Consider the following 23,104-nt stretch of genomic DNA (forward strand, 5'->3'; position numbering starts at 1 on the left):
ATTACATCGTCATTTATCCCTCCTCATCCTGCCCTACCCTTCTTCACCTCACACACTCCGCTCCTAGGGTTAAAAGAAATCAGCGAGAGCAGGCAGTAATGATATTTACTTACATTAATGAATTTTTCCAAATCTCATTTAGGACGAATAATTAGGTCCCCCTGGTAACATCATTTACTCCCCCCATTCCCCCACCCTTCCTCACACTCACAGCTTCTCTTACACATAATATATGAGATTTCCTCGTAAAGTGTGATAATCTAGGTCCCTCATTCTAATGCATGGGAAGAACTCGCAACTTTCTTCCTTATCCACATATTCCAACCTTTTTCCAAGAAAAGAGTTATACAGTACCAATAACCCAGAAGTTATGTAAATAACTCAAAAAAAGCCTCCCTCCTCGTGAAACGCGATGATCTTTGTCCTTGGTCAATATAATTTTTGGAGGAACTCTCAACTTTAAGCATATTCTAAAGTTGATCCACGAGAGAGCTACAGAACCTACTACACACAAATTATGTAAATGTCACTAGACGGCATCCGTAGGGACATCGTATTATGGTCCAAATTTGAGTTTCCATCATATCTTTAATCTGCTTTTCATACATATCTTTTAATGTGATTGTTATAATGACCATATCTTATGACTTTTGAGTCGTATTCCTGTATCCAGTGGAATCGTCTCGCTGAGATATTAAAGGATGAATTTTCCGTACGTTTTCACGGTAGGCCCTTCTGTTCAAGGTCAATGCACGACTATAACATTAGGTCCACTAAGTGCGGATTTTGGTCTCCATTTGCCACTATTGCAGTAAACCCAACCGAGCAACGTATCTACGGTGTCTCTTTAAGGACATTATTATAAGCAACGTCGAAAATAATGTTAGTCTCTTTGGTGTCATTTTAAAAGTATTTCTGATTAACTTACGTACAGATTCGCCCTCTCTCCTTTTCTATGAGAAAGGTACATATGGAAAACAGGACAATTACCTTCATAAAATCAATTTTCAAGATTACTAGCGATCAATTCGCTCAATTTGTTTAAAAAAATGGTTGACAAGTGACTTGTCTTCCTCCTCATTCATTCATTTTATTTGAGCATGTTTAACGCTCGCGATCACATGTCAAGACGAATCATTACAGACGCTCACCCAAACCGTTCAAAAAGACCGCCCCTCCCCCCTTCTCTTCCTTCACTGCGCTCCTGATCAGTCTTCCGGGCCCGTCAACCCGTCTATTTTGCCCCATGCACCCCCACCCTCCCAACCGAACCCCGTTTGTGAAAGGAATATCTTCTGATTAGAAACACTCATTCTAATATTAAATCAGCAAGAGCAGGCAGTAATTATTTTAATGACTAAGATTTTTTTTAAATTTCTTAGTTACAACGCCCCACTCAATCCCACACTAGCCGATACCCTTCCATCCTAATGTAGGAAACTTCCTCGTTACACGCAAAGATCTTTGTTCTACTTAATTGATCCTTACTGAGTCTCCCAACTTAGAGTATATTTTTTCCAAATAGAATAGTTAAAGTTACACAGTTTTAAGTAGTAACCAAGAAGCATCTCTTTGTTAAAGCATTGAATTATCGGCCTAGTCTTCCGAGAGCAGGCAGTAAAGATATTTACTTACATATATATATATTTCAAATCACATATAGAACGAATTATCAGGTCCCCCTGGTTACATCATTTACCCACCCCCCCCCATCCTGCCCCCTACCCTTCCTCAACCTCTCCGCTTCTCTTACACCTAATGTATGAGATATCCTCGTAAAGCGTGATGATTTAGGTCCCTCATTAATCTAATACATGGGAGGAACTCGCAACTTTCTTCCTCAACTTCGTATTCCAAACTTTTTCCAAGAAAAGAGTAACAGTACCTATTACCCAGAAGTTATGTAAATAACTAAAAAAAAGCCTCCCTCCTCGCAAAACGCGATGATCTAGGGTGTGGTTTTGACCCTATCATGCAGTACATTTCAAGCAATCAGCTTTGTGAAAGTAAATCAAAAACTCAACTTGGCAATCAACCACCAGAACTGAAACAGACAATGAATAAATGATATTCATGTGCCATTTTAAATACAATGGCTAGTTTATTATCTCTGATTGTTTCTCTTGTTCTAATAATAAAATAAAAACGGGGTTTAGTTAATACAAAACAATACAATAACATGAACAAAATGTACAATCAAATCAACCATTCTTTACATAATCTGTCGAGCAAAGGAGAAAGGTTCAGTTTTAACTGTGTTAAAACTCATATGTGAATTCTCCAATAAAAATGAAAATTGAACAATTGAAAGTGAAAACTAAGCATTTGGACAAATGTATTGAATACAACTGAATACCCAAATTAAAACAAAATAACAACAAACCAACATTGGCTGGATTATTTTGTGTTTTTGTAAAATATATAGTGCAATTTTACCTTTTATAATATAAACACAAAACATTCATCGATGGAAGTTAAATGATAATGCTCTTAAAGGTAGAGAAAATATTGGAACTACTGGAAACTAATTTTATATATTGTTTTTTTTTAAACTTACGGTTAACCCAGATTGTATTCTGTAGACACCATAAGCATCGTAATACATGTAAATGTAGGTTATCAGCTTAAACAATCTAAAAAATTCATGCCAGGCTTGTAAACCCATAATATTCTAAGACTTGATACCTATTTCAAATAATTATCTGGGAGAGAGGAGGGGGGAAAAATGAGTTGTGAGATTTCAATGTAAAAATATGCAAAACACCCAGATTGCAAAAGAAATTGTGAAGATTTGTTACATCTGATGTGCTGAGTGCAATAATTTCCGATACATTAATACACAACAAAATATTATTTCCAATTTTTGTCATAAACATAAAATAAGGTGGAGCACTGGAATTGTTTGTCACAAAACCAAGCATCCAATATTTGGCAAATTTGTTCTTCTTGTTAGAAAATTCTTCCACCATTCACAGCAAAGTAAAATTTTAATTTGGTGTTACAGGAAAATGTTACTGTAACAATTGTAGTACTTGGTGGTGCAAAACACAGATTTTATAGACAACATATTACTGTGTAAACGTATTGCTTCATCCCTAACATACAGTTACCTATAGGTGCATTCTCTAACATACAGTAACGTATGGCTGCATCCCAAACATACAGTAACGTATGGCTGCATCCCTAACATACAGTAACGTATGGCTGCATCCCAAACATGTAGTAACATATGGCTGCATCGCAAACAAACAGTAACGTATGGCTGCATCCCAAACATACAGTAAAAGTATGGCTGCATCCCAAACATACAGTAACATATGGCTGCATCCCAAACATGCAGTAACATATGGCTGCATCTCTAACATACAGTAACGTATGGATGCATCCCTAACATACAGTAACATATGGCTGCATCCCAAACATACAGTAATGTATGGCTGCATCTCTAACATACAGTAACGTATGGATGCATCCCTAACATACAGTAACATATGGCTGCATCCCAAACATGCAGTAACATATGGCTGCATCTCTAACATACAGTAACGTATGGCTGCATCTCTAACATACAGTAACGTATGGCTGCATCCCTAACATACAGTAACATATGGCTGCATCCCAAACATACAGTAATGTATGGCTGCATCTCTAACATACAGTAACGTATGGATGCATCCCTAACATACAGTAACATATGGCTGCATCCCAAACATGCAGTAACATATGGCTGCATCTCTAACATACAGTAACGTATGGCTGCATCTCTAACATACAGTAACATATGGCTGCATCCCAAACATGCAGTAACATATGGCTGCATCTCTAACATACAGTAACGTATGGCTGCATCCCTAACATACAGTAACATATGGCTGCATCCCAAACATACAGTAATGTATGGCTGCATCTCTAACATACAGTAACGTATGGATGCATCCCTAAGATACAGTAACATATGGCTGCATCCCAAACATGCAGTAACATATGGCTGCATCTCTAACATACAGTAACGTATGGCTGCATCCCTAACATACAGTAACATATGGCTGCATCCCAAACATGCAGTAACATATGGCTGCATCCCAAACATGCAGTAACATATGGCTGCATCCCAAAGATACAGCAACGTATGGCTGCATTCCAAACAAACAGTTAAGTATTTTTAGGTCCTGAAAAATTGATTATTGACCCATTTAACTTACGGTGCCAAGACAAATTACTGACGATAACAGAAATGTCAACAAACACAAAAATGATTTTCGATGTAACAATATGAGTGGCCAATTTAACAATATTTTGTATTACAAAAAAGAAGTAAAAAAAAAAACCCCTAAATTTGATGAAAATGTTCTTTAACACAAGAACTAAAAATACAAAAAGTGCATCCATCTCGCGAACATTATAAAGAGATCCAAAAAGAATCGTCCTGCACTGATACCAAATCGACTCCTTGCCAGGACTTAAATGGCACATGATGATTTTAAACGTATTGCTGCTGCATCTCAAACATACATTTATAGCATTTAACAATTGCAAGCATAGTTTTTTTCATTTCTTGTTTGGATGAATACCAACATCTTTTTACATTATTTACAGATCTTTTTCAAAGTTATACAACATTGCACCATACACATTTTTTTGATATTTTTGTTTAAAATTTGTATTTAAGTTTGTAACACCCCTTCCAAGTTTGACTACGTTCATACACTTTATCAAGTCTTGACAATTACTACTCCCTCACCACTGTTTTTAAAAGCACTCTTTTACAATATTAATTCTAACTCTCTATTTATGACACTAAAATAGTCTGGTATAAAAAAGGCACATAATATGAAACTTGGTTGGAATAGACAAAATACACAAAATATTTCAGTCAAAGATGACAGTGTTGCAATATTATTTAGGATTGTTTTGTACCCCAACTGGAATAGCTCTCTTCTTCAATGTTAAACGTTCACTTTTAAAAAGTGAAAATAATTTTTTAATATTCCACAATTTCGCATCGGGTGATTGACACCATGGTAAACATCGAATAGCAGAGTGCTAACAGACAGCAATAACACCAGACCTCTGAAACTGCAAAAAAGGATTCATATTTATTTTATACTGATATTAAACTGATAGATACGTTTGAAAAGGAAATTTGTCAAAAACGTTGTGTGAGTTAAATCACAGTGCGCTGCCCAGACGATAAGGCTATATAATATGTACACAATTGTTAATACATGGGAATTAATATTATTGAAACCTTGAAAAAGCCGAGGAAAAAACCGACAAGATGATGTAATGGGGAATAACTTTCCAGTATCACAGCAAAATGCTGGAAATCAATTTCATAATTTATGTCTTTGAAAAAGAGCAAAACAACTATGGCTGGAACGAGAGTTATTCCTTTACATCATATTTATTAAAATTGTTTGAGGTTCTGGTATTTGCAGACAGAACATTTACTGATTGAGAGAAATATGTCTGTATTAATTTTTGTTAATTCTTTACGATGCTGCAATCGAATCACTCATATAAAATAGAGCAGGTATTATTGCCATATAAAATCCCACAGACGCTAAACACGCTTTCGTGTTCATAGATTCTCACAATGAGTATAATTTACAAGTAAAGAGCCTTGAAAGGGAAAATCGGAAATAGGATTTCGAAAGGGTTAAGCATAATTTCAACCAGTTAATAAGACAAGGATTTGACTGAATATTAAAACCCAGTTTTGTAATAATGAAGAAAGAAAAAGAAACCCTCGCTATTATGTCACATTTGTTGCACCAGCCTGATGTTTTTTCTTAAAGTAAAATATTAAGGAAGAAACATTTCCAGCCTCAAAAGTTTTTAGAAATTGCCCCATAACAGCACTCCTTGCATTAACTGAAGAATCACAGCCATAACGATTCGCGGAAACAAATTCATGACGTTGCAATTTTTCTTAACCTCGATGTTGGCCTTTTTACCACCCAACATTCACATGTTTATAACATGTTTAGATTTGTCTATACCAATCTTGAAAATTAAAGTTTACTTTAAGAAAAAAAATTTGAAAAAAAAATTTGGACCCTGCAAAGGAGAAGAGAAAAGAAAACCCTTTTTAAAACTTTAAATAATTTTTATATGATGATAATTATTTTGTAACCCTTATGTACACTTCCAATGATTATAAGCTAATAATGACAAATGCGTGAGAAAGTACGATAGCTTCTAAACCTCACAAATCTGCTATTTCGGTTCATTTTAAACATACATAGACGGTCTCTTCTATTGCAGCCATTCCATATAAGTTTCTTAAGGTAAGTTAAAAATTGCATCAGAAACTCTTTCACCATATTCCCCCCCCCGTCCCCCGAATCACCACCTCATTCCACGCTAGACTTGTACGAGTGTCTCCATCAGAAACCACTTTGATGGCATTTAGATAGAACATTGACTTAAATACTTGAGGCCTCTTATTTCATCATGTAACAAATTTGTGACTCAACCGGTCAAATGGTAAAAACAAAACAGCTAAGCTTAAAGTCCCCCCCACCACCCCCCTTCACAGTACCCTTTAATTGAATACCAAGGTCGTATAGTTCCTTACTATGCCACAGCAACCAAACTGCAACTATAAAACTATTTATTCTTATTCAGATACAAATCCCAATTTTTGCTTTTCTTGTCACTTTTCAAAAATGTGTAACGACCCACCACCTATGATGTAAGAATTGGCCAAACTTTGACCGAGTTGTCGTGAGCAAACTTTAAGACACCAAATTGTTCAGGATAACATTCAATCATTTCATTTAAAATTGATAACTAGGGGGGTTTGGTCCTTTCTCTTTGTGATCTAAAGGACCAGTCTGTCTAGCACCTGCTCCATCACGATCAAGTTACGTCTGAAACGAGACGATGTCTCTCTTGGCCAGAGAGACGGTGTTCATGTTAACCTCAATCGAGGACAAATAAATTGCTTTCACTGGAAAGATTTGTACGGACCATTTCAGGACTCTCTTCATCTTGCTCTGTCTCCTTTCATCTCAAACTTTTCTCACCTCTTCTTCTTCCTCAAGCTAATCTATTATTTCAGAAGCAGAACAGACTCCCTGGATCCACGCTCATCTTTAAATCATCAAAGAGTTTTTTAGACGTTCCTAACTTTTCGTCGGTCGTTATACGAATGACGAGAATCCATGTATTGGGGTACGGGACCCGGCCTCCAATTGGGCCACGCCGTTATTGTACATAGTTACGCTATTGTGATCCGGTTCGCTGTCCGTGTAGCTGTAAGCCTGCGGCGCCGCCCTCTGTTGGCGCCAGTTCTGATTGGACGGAAGACTTGCATAATGGTTAACAAAAGTATCCATGGCTTCCTCCTTCATTTCAGCTTCACTCTCGCTTCCCTGTCGAGCAAAGGTGAATTAGAGTAGGTGAATTATTGATCAATTGAGAACAAAACATTATCGCCGCCTTCTTCACAAATAGGTTAATACTGCCTTGGTTTTCACGCAAGAACAGATTACGGCTTGTAAGTCCGAGTTCTAACCATGGCAAATGACCCTCTTGTGCATGTGTGTGTAGTAGTTGGAAATTTTCTGATTCCACTGTCAAACATTGCACATGGCAATGAAACCAGCAAGAACGGGTTGATAGCCAGGCGTGGGCTGCTAGTCATGAATCATGTTTCAAAGCTAATGGTGAACCCTGCAGAATCCCTAATTACCAGATGTCTGGCGATTCACCCTAAACTGCACTCCAATGCAGCACTGCACACTTTACTGCAGTGACATATAAACTGCAAACCACATGGGAACAAAACTCCACCCACTGCCCACCACAAACCGGTGGAGCAATGCACCCTCTGCTACCACCCTAATGCAGCAGCACTTCACACCATATTATTACTGCAAGGAGACACTGCATACAGTATGGCATTGAAACACCTTACATCATCTATATTGGTAGGGCCAATGGCTAGCTAGCTGTCTTTCTTGGCTAACTATAAGACTACTTTATCCTCAACGGGACTCTGGACAAATGTTATATACAAAGCATTTCTTTCTCACCAGACCACGAAGGTGTAGCATGCTTACAGAGTTACTCACCACTGACTCTGCAAATCTATCTTTTAGGCTATATAAATCAACAAATTGACACTGTTCTGTCCTATATATTGATTACTCAAGGTTAATGAGCCTATTGTACTCACCACTGACTCTGCATATCTCTCTGTTAGGCTAGTTGTCTCTGCAGTATCTCTCTTGGTGACTGGCTCGTAATGTTTACTCTCTTCTTCTTCTGAATACTGCACAGACCCAGGGCTTGGTTTCGGAGGAGGCCTGTGATGGAAAAGCAGAGGTAAATTTAGTTCACATGTAAATCTTGATGAGTTTGAACTTTACCTTGTATTGGGAGGGCACTGCTAGCAACGGATTATAGAGCGACTATATAACAGCATCTACTAGGCCCATCACTAAGCCAGTCCCGACAGGGTGTGACCTAATTAGTCTGCAGTATGGTGACCAGAAGGATGAGGGGAGCTGCCATAACCCATTGTGCTATGGGCGTGGTTTAATATGCAAATATATAGGTAATGTTATGTCCGTAGGATAGATACTGCATATACATTTGTTCAGTCGAAAGCTGTCCTTCTTTATGTCTATTTGTTTAATACTGAAAATTGAGGGTCTTGAAATCAGAAGACTTGCTAAGCTGATACAAACTATTTGTGGGAAATTAGACATGGTATTACCCCAAGCAATCTTTAAAAATGTCAGATCAAAGTTTTTTTTAGAAAAGTGAAATTTCACAATACCTACAAAGCAAATTGCAACATTTCCGGTATGAAAATTGAATGGAATTACACATTTACACTAATTTGGGACAGACGTTAGATTAACAATAGAGAGTAGAGCTTTCTTATGTTAAAGACAAAAGGATCAACAACTTGAACCGACAAACACTGTCGAAGATGAGTGTGAGTTAATTACAACCCATGTACATCGTGACATACCAATATATACATATATATATAGGATAGATACATGGCCCAGTGTTGGTTAACAGAAGCAGCGAAGGAACACGTTAGTGATAGCACAAAAATGCCGCATATTAATATACAAAACAGGATCAGGTTAATTACAAACATCAAAGCTATTTTAAGTCATTTTATTGCACAGGATGGTTAAAGTCGTTAAATGTTTTTTATTGGAAGAATGGACACAATTATTGAGATCGAGACATTTGTTTGGCACACAGCAGCCTTTTGCTTAAATAAAGTAAGTTCCAGTGGATTTTAACACCTTTTTTACATCTATGGATTGTCTTGTATAGAACTGAATCAAATCTGTGAATTTAAAGTTGGTCTGATTTGAGAAATCCACGATGTGAATCACCGAGGGCAAAAAACCAGCATTTAAGAGAATCAGAAAGTCGACATACAGCCTAAGATTTAACATCCTTATGTGGTGTTAGTTTGACGACACCTACAGAATGCCTACACGCATTGCTACAGGAGGAAGGGGAAGGGATGAGGGAGTAGTAGATTAGGGGGACCACCTAACAAGATCACTTGTGAAACACATGACCTACTGCTCATCGTCAATGTGATGGAAATACGCCGGAAACTGGCAGTTGATATAAATAGGCCAATCTGGCCTGTGCCAGGAAAAGTGAAAAGAGATGGAAAGTGACTTCAGATGTGTTGAGTATATTATGTTTGGTTTTTTATGTTTATCGTCTTATTAGGGTGCACAGGCCTGTTATCAGGACCTCTTCTGTTGCCATGCTAGAAACATATACCATTTACTGTCAGAAATTGGTGACTACCACTTAGGGTAATCAGATCATGTAGTGTCTACCATCACTGTCACCTAAAGTATCAAACTTTTCAAACCTTTTTTTACTTTGACCTTTCTTCGATTCCCAGCTCACGTTGCTTCTCAATCGTGAAGGATCCCTCCGCTGACACCAATGTTACAATGTTAAGTCTTGGTGTCAGCAGTGACAAACAATTTCAACACATCCACCCTCTTTCTTCCTTTTGCATAAGTCTCAATTTGCTACCTTATCTGATACTCCATTTGAACACAGCAAGTATAATATTCTCACTCCCCCCTACCCACCCCCACCCCTCCTGATCAAATTTGCATAAACAAAATATCATAAAGTGGGACGAAAACAACTCGATATAAAAAGTGAAATAAACGCAAAATGGGTATAAACAAAATCAAAATTGTCAAGCTGACAAACTGAAATTGATGATAGTGAAGTGCAAATTGACTATATGATTTCAAATGTGAAAAATTAAAAAAGAATGGAAACTGGATGAAATAAAATACTGGATGATAGATTCGTTCAAAGCGAGGAAATAAAAAATAAAATATGTAAATGATATTAAAAATGATTACTGGTACCCATGGATACCCATGCCGGAACATCAGCACAAAAGATGAAGATGATGTAAGAATGAAAACAATCCCTTGGGGAAAAGCAAAATATTAAAAAACATGCCATGGCCCACAACTTTAGACAACATTCCAAACATGTATCACAATGACTTGAACGGATGAGATATGTTCAGTTTGCTCAAAAGATCTTTGATTGAGGATTTAAAAAATGAAATTTATCGTTTTCATTTAAATGGCAGATTTTTTCAAATTTGATCAAATATTTATCATCTTTTGGCACAGAATTTAGTAACGTAAATCTTTTACTGAGCAAAACTGAACAGCAATTAAACATGCCTTTACTGTATTGACAAATTGCAGAGATAATTTTTTTTCTTTTTTTTGGTATTTCCAAAATGACACAAACAAAAGAGTACGTTTCATAACCCAATGAGGGAGGGGCAGAAATACTGCAACAAGCATTCCTTGGACTTGGGTTCAAGCCAACACCAAATGAACCTACATGACAAAATGGGTCTCCATCCAGCCCGTGCTGCCCTGTGAGTATCTAACCGAGGAAAAACAGCAAAGCAAAATGATGACCAATGGGTGGTGACATTAATGTAGGCTGCTGGACTTACTCCAAGTCACTGAACTTGCTATAAGTCTTTTGCCAAAGCCAAGAAGTTCTTAACGCACGGAATCCACAAAAAAAAGGCCAGGTTTTTAATTGGCAAGAATATGAGAGAATCTTACTTTGGAATTGATACCATTTACATACATAGCTAGTTGTAAGGTTTTACTAGTGTTTCTTGTCATATGTATTCTCCCTAAAATAGTCAATAACAAAATCTTTGTACTTTCATCATGTGACATTGAGGATTAACCAAGCTTGATTGAGTCTCCTTAAATGTATCTCACCATCTTCAGAAAATATGATCAATTTTGATATCTGATGTGATATTCATTAAAATTCATCAGCCAAAAAAAAAAAAAAAAAGTAGAAAGGTAATAATATAATTTCTTCCATTTGATAATATTCTATCCTGTTGGCAAAATATCCATGAAAAACCTGAGAAAACTTGTACAAAAACTAAACAAATAAATAAATAAATAAACATACACATAGGGTACAAAGATAATAGACTTTAGAAAGGACAAACTATAAAAAAATAAAGGGTGCTTCACATTCCAACAAAAATTGAGAGAAGTGCAAATCTTGAGAATCTGAACAATGGTATACAAAGGATCATGTTTCCCCAGTCGTACCTTAAGGTACACCATTCAAAGAAACGGTACCCATGTGCACCCCCTACTCCCCCCCCCTCTCAGCCCTTTCCATTCATTTACACATGAATTGCCTCATATATTCAGTTCAATGTTTGTATTTCATGTAGTAATTGACTATGTTGCCATTTAAAGGTATAATTTTTTTTTCTGCATTTGTACTTCTATTTTTTACTTTTCCTTATTACCAGCATGTATTAGTTTCACATAGATAATCTTATATCCTTAGACAACGTCACAAGCCATTTTTTCCTTAAGCAGTTTTGCGGGACATTTATCTGCTTTTTCAGTCACAGTTCCAAAAATTTACATTTTATCCTCCTTCAAATTCCACTGAATTCACTAATCTATTTTTCAGCTGTTTCACTTATTGGCATAGTTTTTTTGCTTTTTACTGTAGTCTTAAAACTTCTGGGTAAAAAAAAAGAGAGATATATGGGTAGGGTTACCAAATATGTCGTGATATTTTTCCATTTTTGCAACTTTTTTTTAAGATATCACTGTTTCTGTGATATGCCAAAAAAAAACTAAATCACTTGACTGCTTTTGAAGCATGATATGTTTTACATCACACAAACATGATGAATGGCTGGAAAAACTTTACAAAAGAGGTTACATAGTTGGCAACAAATTAAACTGATGTTTATTAATAAATGAAGCTGCTATCTTGCAAAGTTTTTACTGTAATTTACATACCTGTAAGGGTATAACGTACCGATTTTTAACCTAAATTTATATGATACCCTATGTATGAGGTAAGCAAAGGCTGTGGTTTAACATGAGACTGCCAGCCACCCAATTACTATAGCATCTATTCTTTCTGGTGTCCGATAAAACAAAACGGTTCACTCTACGAACCATCAAGACATTAGTGAGCTTAAGCAACACTAGAGATCCACTTAAAGACCACTACAAGAAAGTTGACTACAGAGTAGGGGACGGGGGTGAGTGGGGGGGAGGGGATAGGTAAAGAAGGAACAACAGCACTTTGTTTGTATTTCTCATATTCTATTTGTTTTCTTGGGGGATTTAATTGATGCATTTCATTCCATTGAATGGTGAGCCTTTTGCTACTATCACAATCTGGAAAAGATACACATGGTCTTAACAACGGATAAGATCCTTCAAGCCTACCCGGACAAATTTATATAGCTGAAAGTTGTTGGAAATAACTTTAAGCCCGGGTCACATCTGCGCGATTCAACACGCGATTCAACTCGCAACTAAAATCACGCGAATCAGAAAAGTTGCTTCTGAGAAGTTGCGCTGAATAGGACATTGCTCTATTGCAAATCAACCCAAATCGACGGCGCAACTTTTATTGCGCAACAAGTTGATACCCGTGTCTAACTACGCGATTCAACCTTCAATTGTATTGCGAGTTGAATCGCGTGTTGAATCGCGCAGATGTGACCCGGGCTTTACGACTACAGGCCACCTTTTTTCCACCCCTTCCCCTTGTGTCCTATTGCATATGTATCACAACTGACATTGAGATCATAGCAAATCTTGTGATGGAAATATGTTTTTTTGTCAAAATGAAAATGAATAAGTTTCTATAGCAATGAGCATGATTCTGAAGTAATTGAGTAAAATGTTGTTAGAAGAAAGTTTTAATGGAGTGGTACACGCAACAAATACTACTGCCAAAGATATGCATTGATTTCTAGTATAGATTTGAATGCACTGTGATGAGGGATTAAGTATCTGATGCTAGAAAGTTTTTAGTTTGAAAACATCAAAAACTTTGATTACATTGTTAGAATTTTTGGTTTTGTCAACAAATAGAGAATTTGCATTTGTAAATATTACAAAAAGGGCAAAAGTGCAAGTAACATGTATCTATTGTTTCTTGTGACAGATATGAAACAACAGAAAGTGTACTGTAATCAGAAGTTTGATTTAGTTTTGGATGTACTTTTTCTTGAATCTTTTTACTACAACTTTCCAGTACACTTAAATATGTACAAAAGTGTGAATTAATTGGCAGAAGTGGAAAGAGAAGATTCCTGCATATAAAAAGCAAAATGGAATGTGACCAATAGCAGATGCATGAAATCTGCTTGATACAAATGTCACATGCATTATACTGCAGAAGCAACTTGACCGATGAGTGTACATTAGTATATACGTCAGCTGTTTTTGCCCAAGTAAAGAGTGAAAAAAAAAACGAATGGGTTTTTTGGTTTGGAAAGATAATGTTTTTACCAACCTTGTCAATTTCATCCTTTGAGTGAAGAAAAATTTTGTAGAGATGTTAAAAGCACATGTTTTTCAAACCATGTTAATAAGATCAATTTTTAATAGTAAAGCTGTTACAGAATGTTCAGAATGAAGCCTGCTTGTGAAATGTAATCCTGTTCCTATAAATGGGCGCAATCACTTAAAGTTCCAGAATATAAGACTGGGTAGTTCCAGTTGTGATATCTCAAACAAACATGTACGACATAACCCTCTTTACTGTCTACTGAAATCCCAAAATGTTTGCTGCATAATCAATGTAGAATCCCACTATTGACACCATTAATCAGCCTTCATAAAATAATCTAATAAAGCCTAGGACTATACCATTAAATAACCATTTCCATATCATTATATAATCCCAACATTAGAAGAATTTACATGCTAAAGGATAGCCTTTTTTGTTCCCTCCATATTAATTTACCTAAGAATCCCACTAATGACACCATTTATTAGTTGTGTGAACCATCGTCATTACCACGAGCAAACTATGAATGAATGTTAATTTCTTCCAAGCTGTCATGAAAGGAGAGGTTGCAAAAGCTGGAAAAGGGAACTTGAGAGAGGATGAAGTAATGAGTGTCCAAATTTCTAACCATTTTCCAGAGTTTTGCAATGAAAGTCTCCATTCTATAATAAGGTTATGTGTGAAGTTTGGCTGATGTATGGCTAGTGAGTTGTGACATGGTGACTTATCAGGCAGCTGAGCAAGACAGATTCAATTTGGGAATTCTTGTGACACTTTATAATAAACCAGTAATACAATAGATTCTTCTTCCCCAAAAAGGCCTAGTAGGATGAAGTGCCACAAGAGCACGAGGTGTAACCATAACAACAAACGGAAGTGAAGATGACAAGAAATGAATGTGCTTTGACATGAATCGAGATGTTGATGGAACCCCTGCTGCACCCCGCCCTACCCCACACCATCCGACTCCATCTAAGTAGCGACATGGGAAAATGAAAAAGCAGTGTAAACTGCACGACAAACAAGACAAGGTTTCCCATCCTGCTGGAAGTCCAATATTTATGAATAGCCGGTAAAAAAAAAAAATCTAATGAGCTAGTAATGAGGACACTTTGCAGAGAACACAGAAAGTTTCGAGAAGAAAAACATGAAACACTGCTTCTTTTTGTTATTCACGTCACAGCAGTAGCGAGAGTGAGACAAATACTGCACAATCAGGAACATCACAACAGTGGCAAGAGGATGCAGGAATTTTCAAAACACATTTTCCTTCCAAGAGATGGGAAAGATGTAATTTCCTCAATAACAGGGAATCCCTCCCCTCCCCCCTTAAACTCTACTTATAACAATATTCTGGTAATGGTGCAATTGTGATTCAGTTCCTTCTCAATCTATACTTTTTTCACAGCAGGCGTGCTCAAAAACAAAACCCACAACAAAACTATCCGCAAGATATTTAAAGAAAAACAGCAAAAATGTTTAAAAACCAAAAAAAATTCTCCTCAACAAACTTGAAGAATGAACACCGAGACACAAACTGCATTTGACAATTGAGTATAAAATTTCAGCTGTCAGAGGTCAACAGAATCCAGCAGAAGTTGCCCTTAACACTAAATTCTAACTCTGAATCAAGAGGACTTTCTTCTTACCTTCTGTATGAGTTTGTGCTGGTGTAGTTTCCATTCCTCGGTCCCCTACGACCCCCCGTATTCATCTCTATGGGTGCAAAGTCGTTGTCGTCCTCCTGACTCGGCTGATGGACGTGGTTGATTCGCTTTTTCTTCTTCTCTGGTTTGATTTAAGAGAGGTGTAGAAGCAAAAAATCATGAGAAAGGGAGAAAAAAAGTTGCTAAATCATATAAACAGATGATGTCTGGACTAAAAAGGGGCAGGGAAGGGGTCCTGTACTGAAAAGAGGGTACTTTACGATATTAATATGAGCAGCACAGGGATGTGCTCAGGAATATTTGAGGGCCGGGCAGATTGGACAAATTTTGCACATGAAGTATGCTTAGGTGGTGCTATTTTTCCTATTCTGTGCCATGTATTCTCCCAGATTTTGGTTATGGTAAAAATTGTTAAATTATCATCAAAAAAGTGCCGGGCGGAAATGTTTAAAATACTGTTTGTGCTGGGCGGCATTCAGAACTGCTGGGCGCAGCCACCCAGTGCCGCCCAGTATGAGCACATCCCTGGCAGCATGTTCAAAATTTACCTCCCCCCACGCTCAATTGCTTGGCCACCATTTCATTGGAGGTGGGGGGGGTGGGAAAGGAGGGAGCAAATATTGTAATAAAATGGACACTCTCAATTTTCAATAGAATTCCTCATAACCACCAACCTCCCTCCCTCCAGCCAAAAATTGTTTTTTTTTTTTAAGCCTGTATGTATAAAAGTTGTAAAATGATACATATTTCAAACAATTGATAAACTCAGTAAAATTTGGAATATCTGTGGGCCAAAATACCTTTATAAAGTTTACTTCTACCCAACATGCATAAAGACGCTCCCACCAAGATGATGATGATGATACCAATGAGAGCCACGATCACGAGGAACCACCACTCCTCGTAGAAGTTTGCCTGCGCCCCGCCAGCAAAACTGACAGCTGCGAGAGGGAATGAGGAAATCAAACGAAAAAGGCATAAAATCAAAGAGAAACAAAACTTGATTGATGATTACAGAAATTCAATTCTTAAATGATTGTGTGAAAGATTTTTCCTGAATGACGCTTGTCATAATTTATACTTGAAAATCTCCACATTCTCTCACACCAATTTTCATAAGTTTAAAAATAAATTCACAAAATGTCAAAATGGACAGCGGCAGTCACCGCCAAATCGTGCTGTCTCAAGACTTGAATCAATTACAACATGGAGAGATAATCTCTGTAGACAAACAGTGCCTATTGGGGGGGGGGGGTTAAATGAGGATTAACTTCCGTATGCAGCCTAGATGCAGTGATGCTGCAGCCCTCTCAGCTTCCGACCTTTGACATGGTACTAAAAACAGATATACTTTTGCTAACAAGGATCAATACCTGATGTATCGAAAGGCTCGGGGAGAACGGCAGGTTCACTGATACTCTGAGCATTCTCTGCTAGAACCCTGAAGGAATAAACTGTAGCTGAATTTAACTCCTGGTACGAGAACTGGTAGGATTCCTCCGAGGGAGGTATTTCGTCTGTCAACATGATCCAGTCGTTTTGATCTGCGGTAGTCGAAAATATGAAAGACACTTGAAAATGGTATATTTTACCCGAAACTGATTTTCATTAGAGGGGCCAAAAATAAGTATTCTTGTCAGTACACATAAAGCTTATCCATTGTCTTTAAGTCATTCAAAGAGAGAAATGTTAATCGACTATCAACCAGATGTAACGATATCAAAGTTATTCATAAAAGTGCATCCGTGGTAACGATGACATCACAACTACTGGATTTGAATACATGTTGAAAAGTATGCTTGAAATGCAGTGTGCCGTACCAGACTGACACAATATGCAGTAACCCCCTTGTGCATGACCTTCTGTGATGTTGTCTTTTATCAGAATAAAATGTTAGTTATTGAAATCTGCCTAATAATCGCAATTGTAGACCCTATTACGGTGCTAGCGTTGCAAGTGAGATAACCACCTCACCCAGTTGGCCCACAGGTCATTTGACCATGGCAATCCCTCTGCGGACATATTCCATGGACATTGAATCGTAGGAGTGGGAGAAAAAAAGTCACAACAAACTCACTCTGTTCTTTGTATTCGATGATGTAACCCAAAATTCTGGAAAAGCCAAAATTCTCTGGTTCCTCCCACAGTAAAGTCAACGTTCCCTCGTCGACTTCAAGTCGGACATTTCTCGGACTGCCTGGCGCACCTGAAAGACCAGGTCAACGAAAACGGGATGACTCGACCGACAGGAAACTTACCAAAGTGGGTCATGACACTGAGAATTTGTGTTTCTACTTTTTTTCAGGACAATTCTCAAACGTTCCAACCGAGTGATGCGACCTACAATATAGTCGTTTCCGAAATATCTTTGCCAACAGTGGTTAACGACAAGGCCATAGAGGACACTGCATATTGGGTTACTGCAGTGGTTGAGGGTTAGGCGGGGGGGGGGGGGATAGAGAGGAATATGGTTGTCTTTGGAATCACAGACATGAATGTACATTTCTGCATAATTATTGTGAAACATCTATGTTGAAAACTAATGATGCACCTACCTAGTTGTGGTCCAGTTGTAATGTTTTTCGCTACGATGGGTCCATACTGGGGTTTACTGGCCGTCCTTGCGCTGATACTGAACAGGTACGGGACATTGGGCTCCAACTCTGCCACATTATAGGTGGTCTTCGACGCAGGGATTTCATTCAAAATTAATGACTTTTCACCTGTGAAAATTATATGAACAGAACCCATATTTCACACATCAGCTTCTTTTTTGTCCCCTCCTTAACCTTGAAATGTTAATTTTGCACTTTATTTTATATTTATTACCCAAAACTTCAATTTAGGTTTTGAAAGACTTAGTTTTCAACACCATTTTCAAGTACAATCAAGCCCAAATGAATACCCCAATTTTAAACAGAGCCAAGTACTTAAACGAGAAAGAATGTTTCCGAGCAGAAACGTGATCAGGTGCTGTTAATAATGAAGTACGACAGCATTGAGAAGCAGAACAGTAACTAGTTTAGCCCACCCTATCCTAACAGCTGTCTTATTCAAGAGGATGACCCCCTTTCAAAGGCCATTTCTATTCACCAAAGTAACACTAACAAAGCACCAAAAACTGGTATTAATATATATATTATTAATATATTTTACTCATCATCATCAGATTGAACCTACCTCAACCATCTTGAAACAATTCAAAGAGAGGTAGATAACTCCCATGAAGGAATTTCTGAAATATTTCAGCAATATTTGGAGGAAAATTACAGAAATGAATATAGGAAATGAGGGGGGAGGGGGGGAGGGTATCAGAGTCTTTCACTTCACTCACCGTTAATGGTTTGCAATGATTGGTAAGAGAGTTTATAATAGGTGATGTTACCACAGGACTTTGGTGGCTCTCCCCAGGTTACCATTAAGGAAGTCATTCGGATCTGAGTAAACGATAAGAACTCGACTTCACCGGGAACTGTGATACGAAAAAGTAAAGAAGTTACACATGATTTTACACCAATGATCAACAGAGTTTACTGCGGAAGAGTATAGCTTGCCTGTCGCAGATTGGCCATGAAGATCACAAAACTTTTCGCTTAGCCTTTGTCACAGATTTAAGATGAAGAAAAAGAAAGCTAAAAAGTAGTTACAAAGAAAGAAATTTTGCCAATTGTAAGGAAGTTCAAATCATGTCCGTTCTGTCAAAATGCCATTTCTGGTCTTCTGGGGGAAGCTGTCACCCCCCCCCAATGTTCTACCCTCAGCCCGACCATGGTGGGGCTTTGTTGCAGTTCAGATACCATCAGAGCAGGTGGTCTCATCGTAGAGTGAGACACAGTCCTAACTCTATTGGGAAGAATAAAAAGCTAACAACACAGAAAATATTGTTGATGTAATTTTCTTATTGGGATTGATGCTGAAGGTGATTTATTACAATAAAAATGTGTTAGGGGTAAATGGGAGGGGTGGGAGGGGAGAGGGGCACTTACTATCTTCATCAGTCGTGCTCATGTGCACATCACTGGCAGGTCCTTCACCAGCGGCATTGAACCCCTTCACCACGAGGCCGTACGTGGTAGCGCACTGCAAGCCGTCCAGGGTCACCAACGTCGAGGTCGAACCATACGTTCTGGTCTGGGTGTCAGCGTCTCGTTTCATGTCCACTTCCCAATAAATGACCTTGTACCCCTGGAGACCTCCGCTCAGGGTATCGACGGGGGGCGGGGACCAGCTGACTGTCAAGCTGTTGGGGCTGTTGGCATTGACACGTACACTGGTGGGCGCTGCCGAGGGGACTGTTGATGGGATTGAGAGGAGGAGGAGACGATGCCAGACGTTTATTATTTATTATTATTATTTATTATATTATTATTATTATTTACTGATTATCATACATTTATCATACTGGTGGAACATTTCTATTACAAATATCTTCTTTTTTTCTTTTTAAAGTTATCATCCAATATTGTTAGGACGGTAACACACATAAACTGTACGATGTAGTAACTCATTCTGCCAGTTGATGGTTTTCTCACACAGTATCATTTATAAGCAAATATGAAGAAAAAAAAGAAGATGCCTAAAAACATATATAATATTGCTAACGGATACCAACTTCACTCATGGCTTATAAATGAAGCATGCCATTAATGAAATAATACTTCCTGCCTTACCCGCTTCGCCGACGAACACCGTCCATGGTCTGCTCAACGGGCCAGTGCCGATTTTGTTATAGGCGGCCACCGTGATCTCATAATCCTGGAAGATGAGAAGATTCTCCAGGCTTTTATGCACGGCGTGCGGGTCCTCGATCAGTCTCTTCACTTCGCTGCCGTCTGGGAGCTTACGGAAGATGATCTGGTAACCGAGGAGGGCGCCGTTGAACGTGTCCGCAGGAGGAGCCTTCATTCAGGAAATAAGTAAAACAGCAAAACCATTGGGGGATTTGACATCACATGCAACTTTGCAGTTTATACTTTGGGATAATTCAGAGAGATAATTTATCCAAAAGACATTACATAATCATTGCACACACAATTACTTTGTTCAAACTTTCGCTTTTTGTGAGGAGGGGGTGTGAGGGGCTTTAGGAAATGCGGGAATAAAATCTATATGTTGGGTAGTAGCAGTCGTTAACATTGCAATCAAGGGAGAAGCAATTCGGTATAATTTTTTCTGGTGCTTCAAAAATCCTCTGTAACATGTTGTTGGTAATTTTAATGCACAGAACCTCAACAGTCACAACATCTCACATATAGTTTCATACATTTTCCTTACACTATTCTGTGCCAAATAAAAGTGGCCTTTAACAATGGAAATGAAACCTGCAATGTTAGGATATCATACAGACAGTGCCACATCAGCATTGCAAACATTTACAAAATAAGTAAATAACAAATTGATAAGTGCAAAACCAAAAGAATTGGTAAAATTATGTTCAGAACATACCTGCCATGTGACATTCACTGCAGTTGTAGTGTATGGGCGTACCTCCACGATTGTAGGGGATCCCTCTGGAGCTAAACAAAAAATGAAAGGGAATAAGAAATGAATTAATGCTAGTAGATGTTTCGAATAAAGTTTCCTTTCCTCTTCTTTCATCAGTGTTGGTTTGATATCTTCTTCTTCTGATGAGGCTCTCATTACAAAAATTTATCAAAATTAATCCCGAATCCCATCTGTAAAATTGAATATGGGCTGAAATTGTTAGAAACAAATAAAACTGCAACATATTCTAAATAAACAAATCTAAATATCACCAAAATGAATATTTTGTTGTTTGCAAAAAACTAACTTTGATGGGTTGTAGAACTGTTAAAAATACTTCTACCAGGCCAGGGTGTACTAATGTATAATTGAAAGGACACTTTGCTGTTGAACTGGGGTGAGAAAGTAGTGTAAACGCCGGGGGAAAGGATGTTCGGTGTTGACATTCCTGGGGGGTGGGGTAATGGGAGCTCCGGGTCTCTGCTGGTGACCACAACTTTCAAGAATGGAATAGACACCATGGTTTTGTTTTAGTCCATGTGTATTAAATCTACTAGTGTGTTCTCTGACACCAATTAAGAGCTCTCATAGAGCTATTAAAGAAACAACTTCAAATGCTGCAAAAGCAGACAAAAACGTAGCTAAAAGGTAAATAGAAATCTTGAAGGTGTTGTTATAACTAGTAAAAGAACATAGTGTCTCAGAACAATAGATTTCAAGGCTACCCCACGCCCTGGAGGGTTTCCTAATCTGAACGATAGGGTTTGACCAGTTCCGGTGGAGTTAAATGCTAAGGCAGGCCAGCTATGCCAAAAGGGCATGGCTCTACAGTAGGAAAGGGAATGTTTACACACTTTCATCAATTATCTATGACATGTTAGGATACCAAGCCTACACATGATCATATCTAATGACATACAACATATTCCTGTTGCTATAGTGGAACCTACCGTCCTCAAGTGTTGCAACAGGAGCGGAAGGATCGCTAAACGAGCTGGAGCCGACGTCGTTGCTTGCTTGAATCTTAAACTCGTAGCTTGTATCTGGTTTCAGCCTGTCAGGGGAACAATCAACCAGAACAACAAATTTATTCAAGTGAACTACATTGAAAATATTCCCCCCCCCCAAAAACTACACCTTTGGAGTAGGGTGGATTGGCAGGTCTGGTGAAGCGGAAGTGGGTACACATGAATTAGCAAACCATGTCTGGTTTTTACATGCAAGTTGTTATCAATGACATAATTTATGTACATTCATAGTTCAGTAACTGGTTGCTTCCCCCACCCCACTGTCGTCCACCCTCCCCATGCCCCACCCTCCCAAATGCTTCCTAGACCATATATGATGTGAAATATTGTATCGTGTAATATTGCACTACTTATCTCATAGCCTTTTTAAATTGATTTTAACCAATTGGGGTGGGTGTGGGGACTTGGGAATAAGCAACTTAAAATAAGAATTTTAAACCAAAAATTTGACATACCCCATGACCGTATAGGAGATAGCGTCTGGAGGTATTGTGGTGGCATGATCCATCCAGGAACCTCTATGGATCCTAACTCTGATCCTATAACTCCTCAGAGGGGCATCGTTGTAGCTGCCGGGGGTCCAGGAGAGGTCCGCTTGCCTGCTCTGTACGTGGTTAACGTTGACAATCGAGGGTGGGTCTGGTTTAGCTGCCAGAGTGGAATTTATGACCAGTGTCAGTATCTGTGACCAGCAGCCCTACCTAGAACTGCCATTACTTCTTACTTCCCAACTCCCTTCCCCCTACCACAACCCTCCCCCTATAGAGTCTATTAAGTCACCAGCATTCAACACATCAACTAAGTTTAACATATTACAGGATCTTTACGATGGAAAAAAAAGAGCAACCGAATTGTTGGGTGGAATGGGACTTGAACCGGTGACCTGTGGGTTAGGGTCTTTAAGAGTACAGAATATTCAGACCGATTCAAAATAGGGAGGGGCGTGGAGAGGGGGGTTTGCATACCCAAATAATATGTGATTGGCAAGCAAGGAGAGTAGATATCAAAGTAATTACGATCAAAAGAACAGGGTTTTTGTTTAGAGATACTAAACCACTTCAAAAG

The 23,104-nt window shown here is 38.3% G+C and overlaps 1 protein-coding gene across 6 annotated transcripts in view; it reads right to left on the minus strand.

The window, feature by feature from the left end:
• Positions 1–5,347: 5,347 nt before the first annotated feature.
• The window catches only part of LOC139959431 (protein sidekick-1-like), a 170,445-nt gene continuing 152,688 nt past the window's right edge, over positions 5,348–23,104 (minus strand). For 3 of the 6 annotated variants that reach the window (XM_071957039.1, XM_071957038.1, XM_071957040.1), the window contains exons 27-41: positions 22,495–22,687; positions 21,962–22,065; positions 20,973–21,043; positions 20,198–20,426; positions 19,514–19,819; positions 18,862–18,999; positions 18,083–18,250; positions 17,605–17,733; positions 16,901–17,071; positions 16,328–16,468; positions 15,510–15,648; positions 13,864–13,878; positions 10,888–10,932; positions 8,186–8,315; positions 5,348–7,379 (exon numbers count right to left, since the gene is read on the minus strand). In XM_071957039.1, coding sequence (XP_071813140.1) covers positions 7,149–7,379; positions 8,186–8,315; positions 10,888–10,932; positions 13,864–13,878; positions 15,510–15,648; positions 16,328–16,468; positions 16,901–17,071; positions 17,605–17,733; positions 18,083–18,250; positions 18,862–18,999; positions 19,514–19,819; positions 20,198–20,426; positions 20,973–21,043; positions 21,962–22,065; positions 22,495–22,687 — 2,210 coding nt within the window. In that variant the 3' untranslated portion in view covers positions 5,348–7,148. The remainder of the gene's footprint in view (positions 7,380–8,185; positions 8,316–10,887; positions 10,933–13,863; positions 13,879–15,509; positions 15,649–16,327; positions 16,469–16,900; positions 17,072–17,604; positions 17,734–18,082; positions 18,251–18,861; positions 19,000–19,513; positions 19,820–20,197; positions 20,427–20,972; positions 21,044–21,961; positions 22,066–22,494; positions 22,688–23,104) is intronic. The other 3 variants (XM_071957041.1, XM_071957042.1, XM_071957043.1) reach the window with 3 other exon arrangements.

Source organism: Apostichopus japonicus, chromosome 19 (assembly GCF_037975245.1).
Source record: "Apostichopus japonicus isolate 1M-3 chromosome 19, ASM3797524v1, whole genome shotgun sequence".
Lineage (NCBI taxonomy): Eukaryota > Metazoa > Echinodermata > Holothuroidea > Aspidochirotida > Stichopodidae > Apostichopus > Apostichopus japonicus.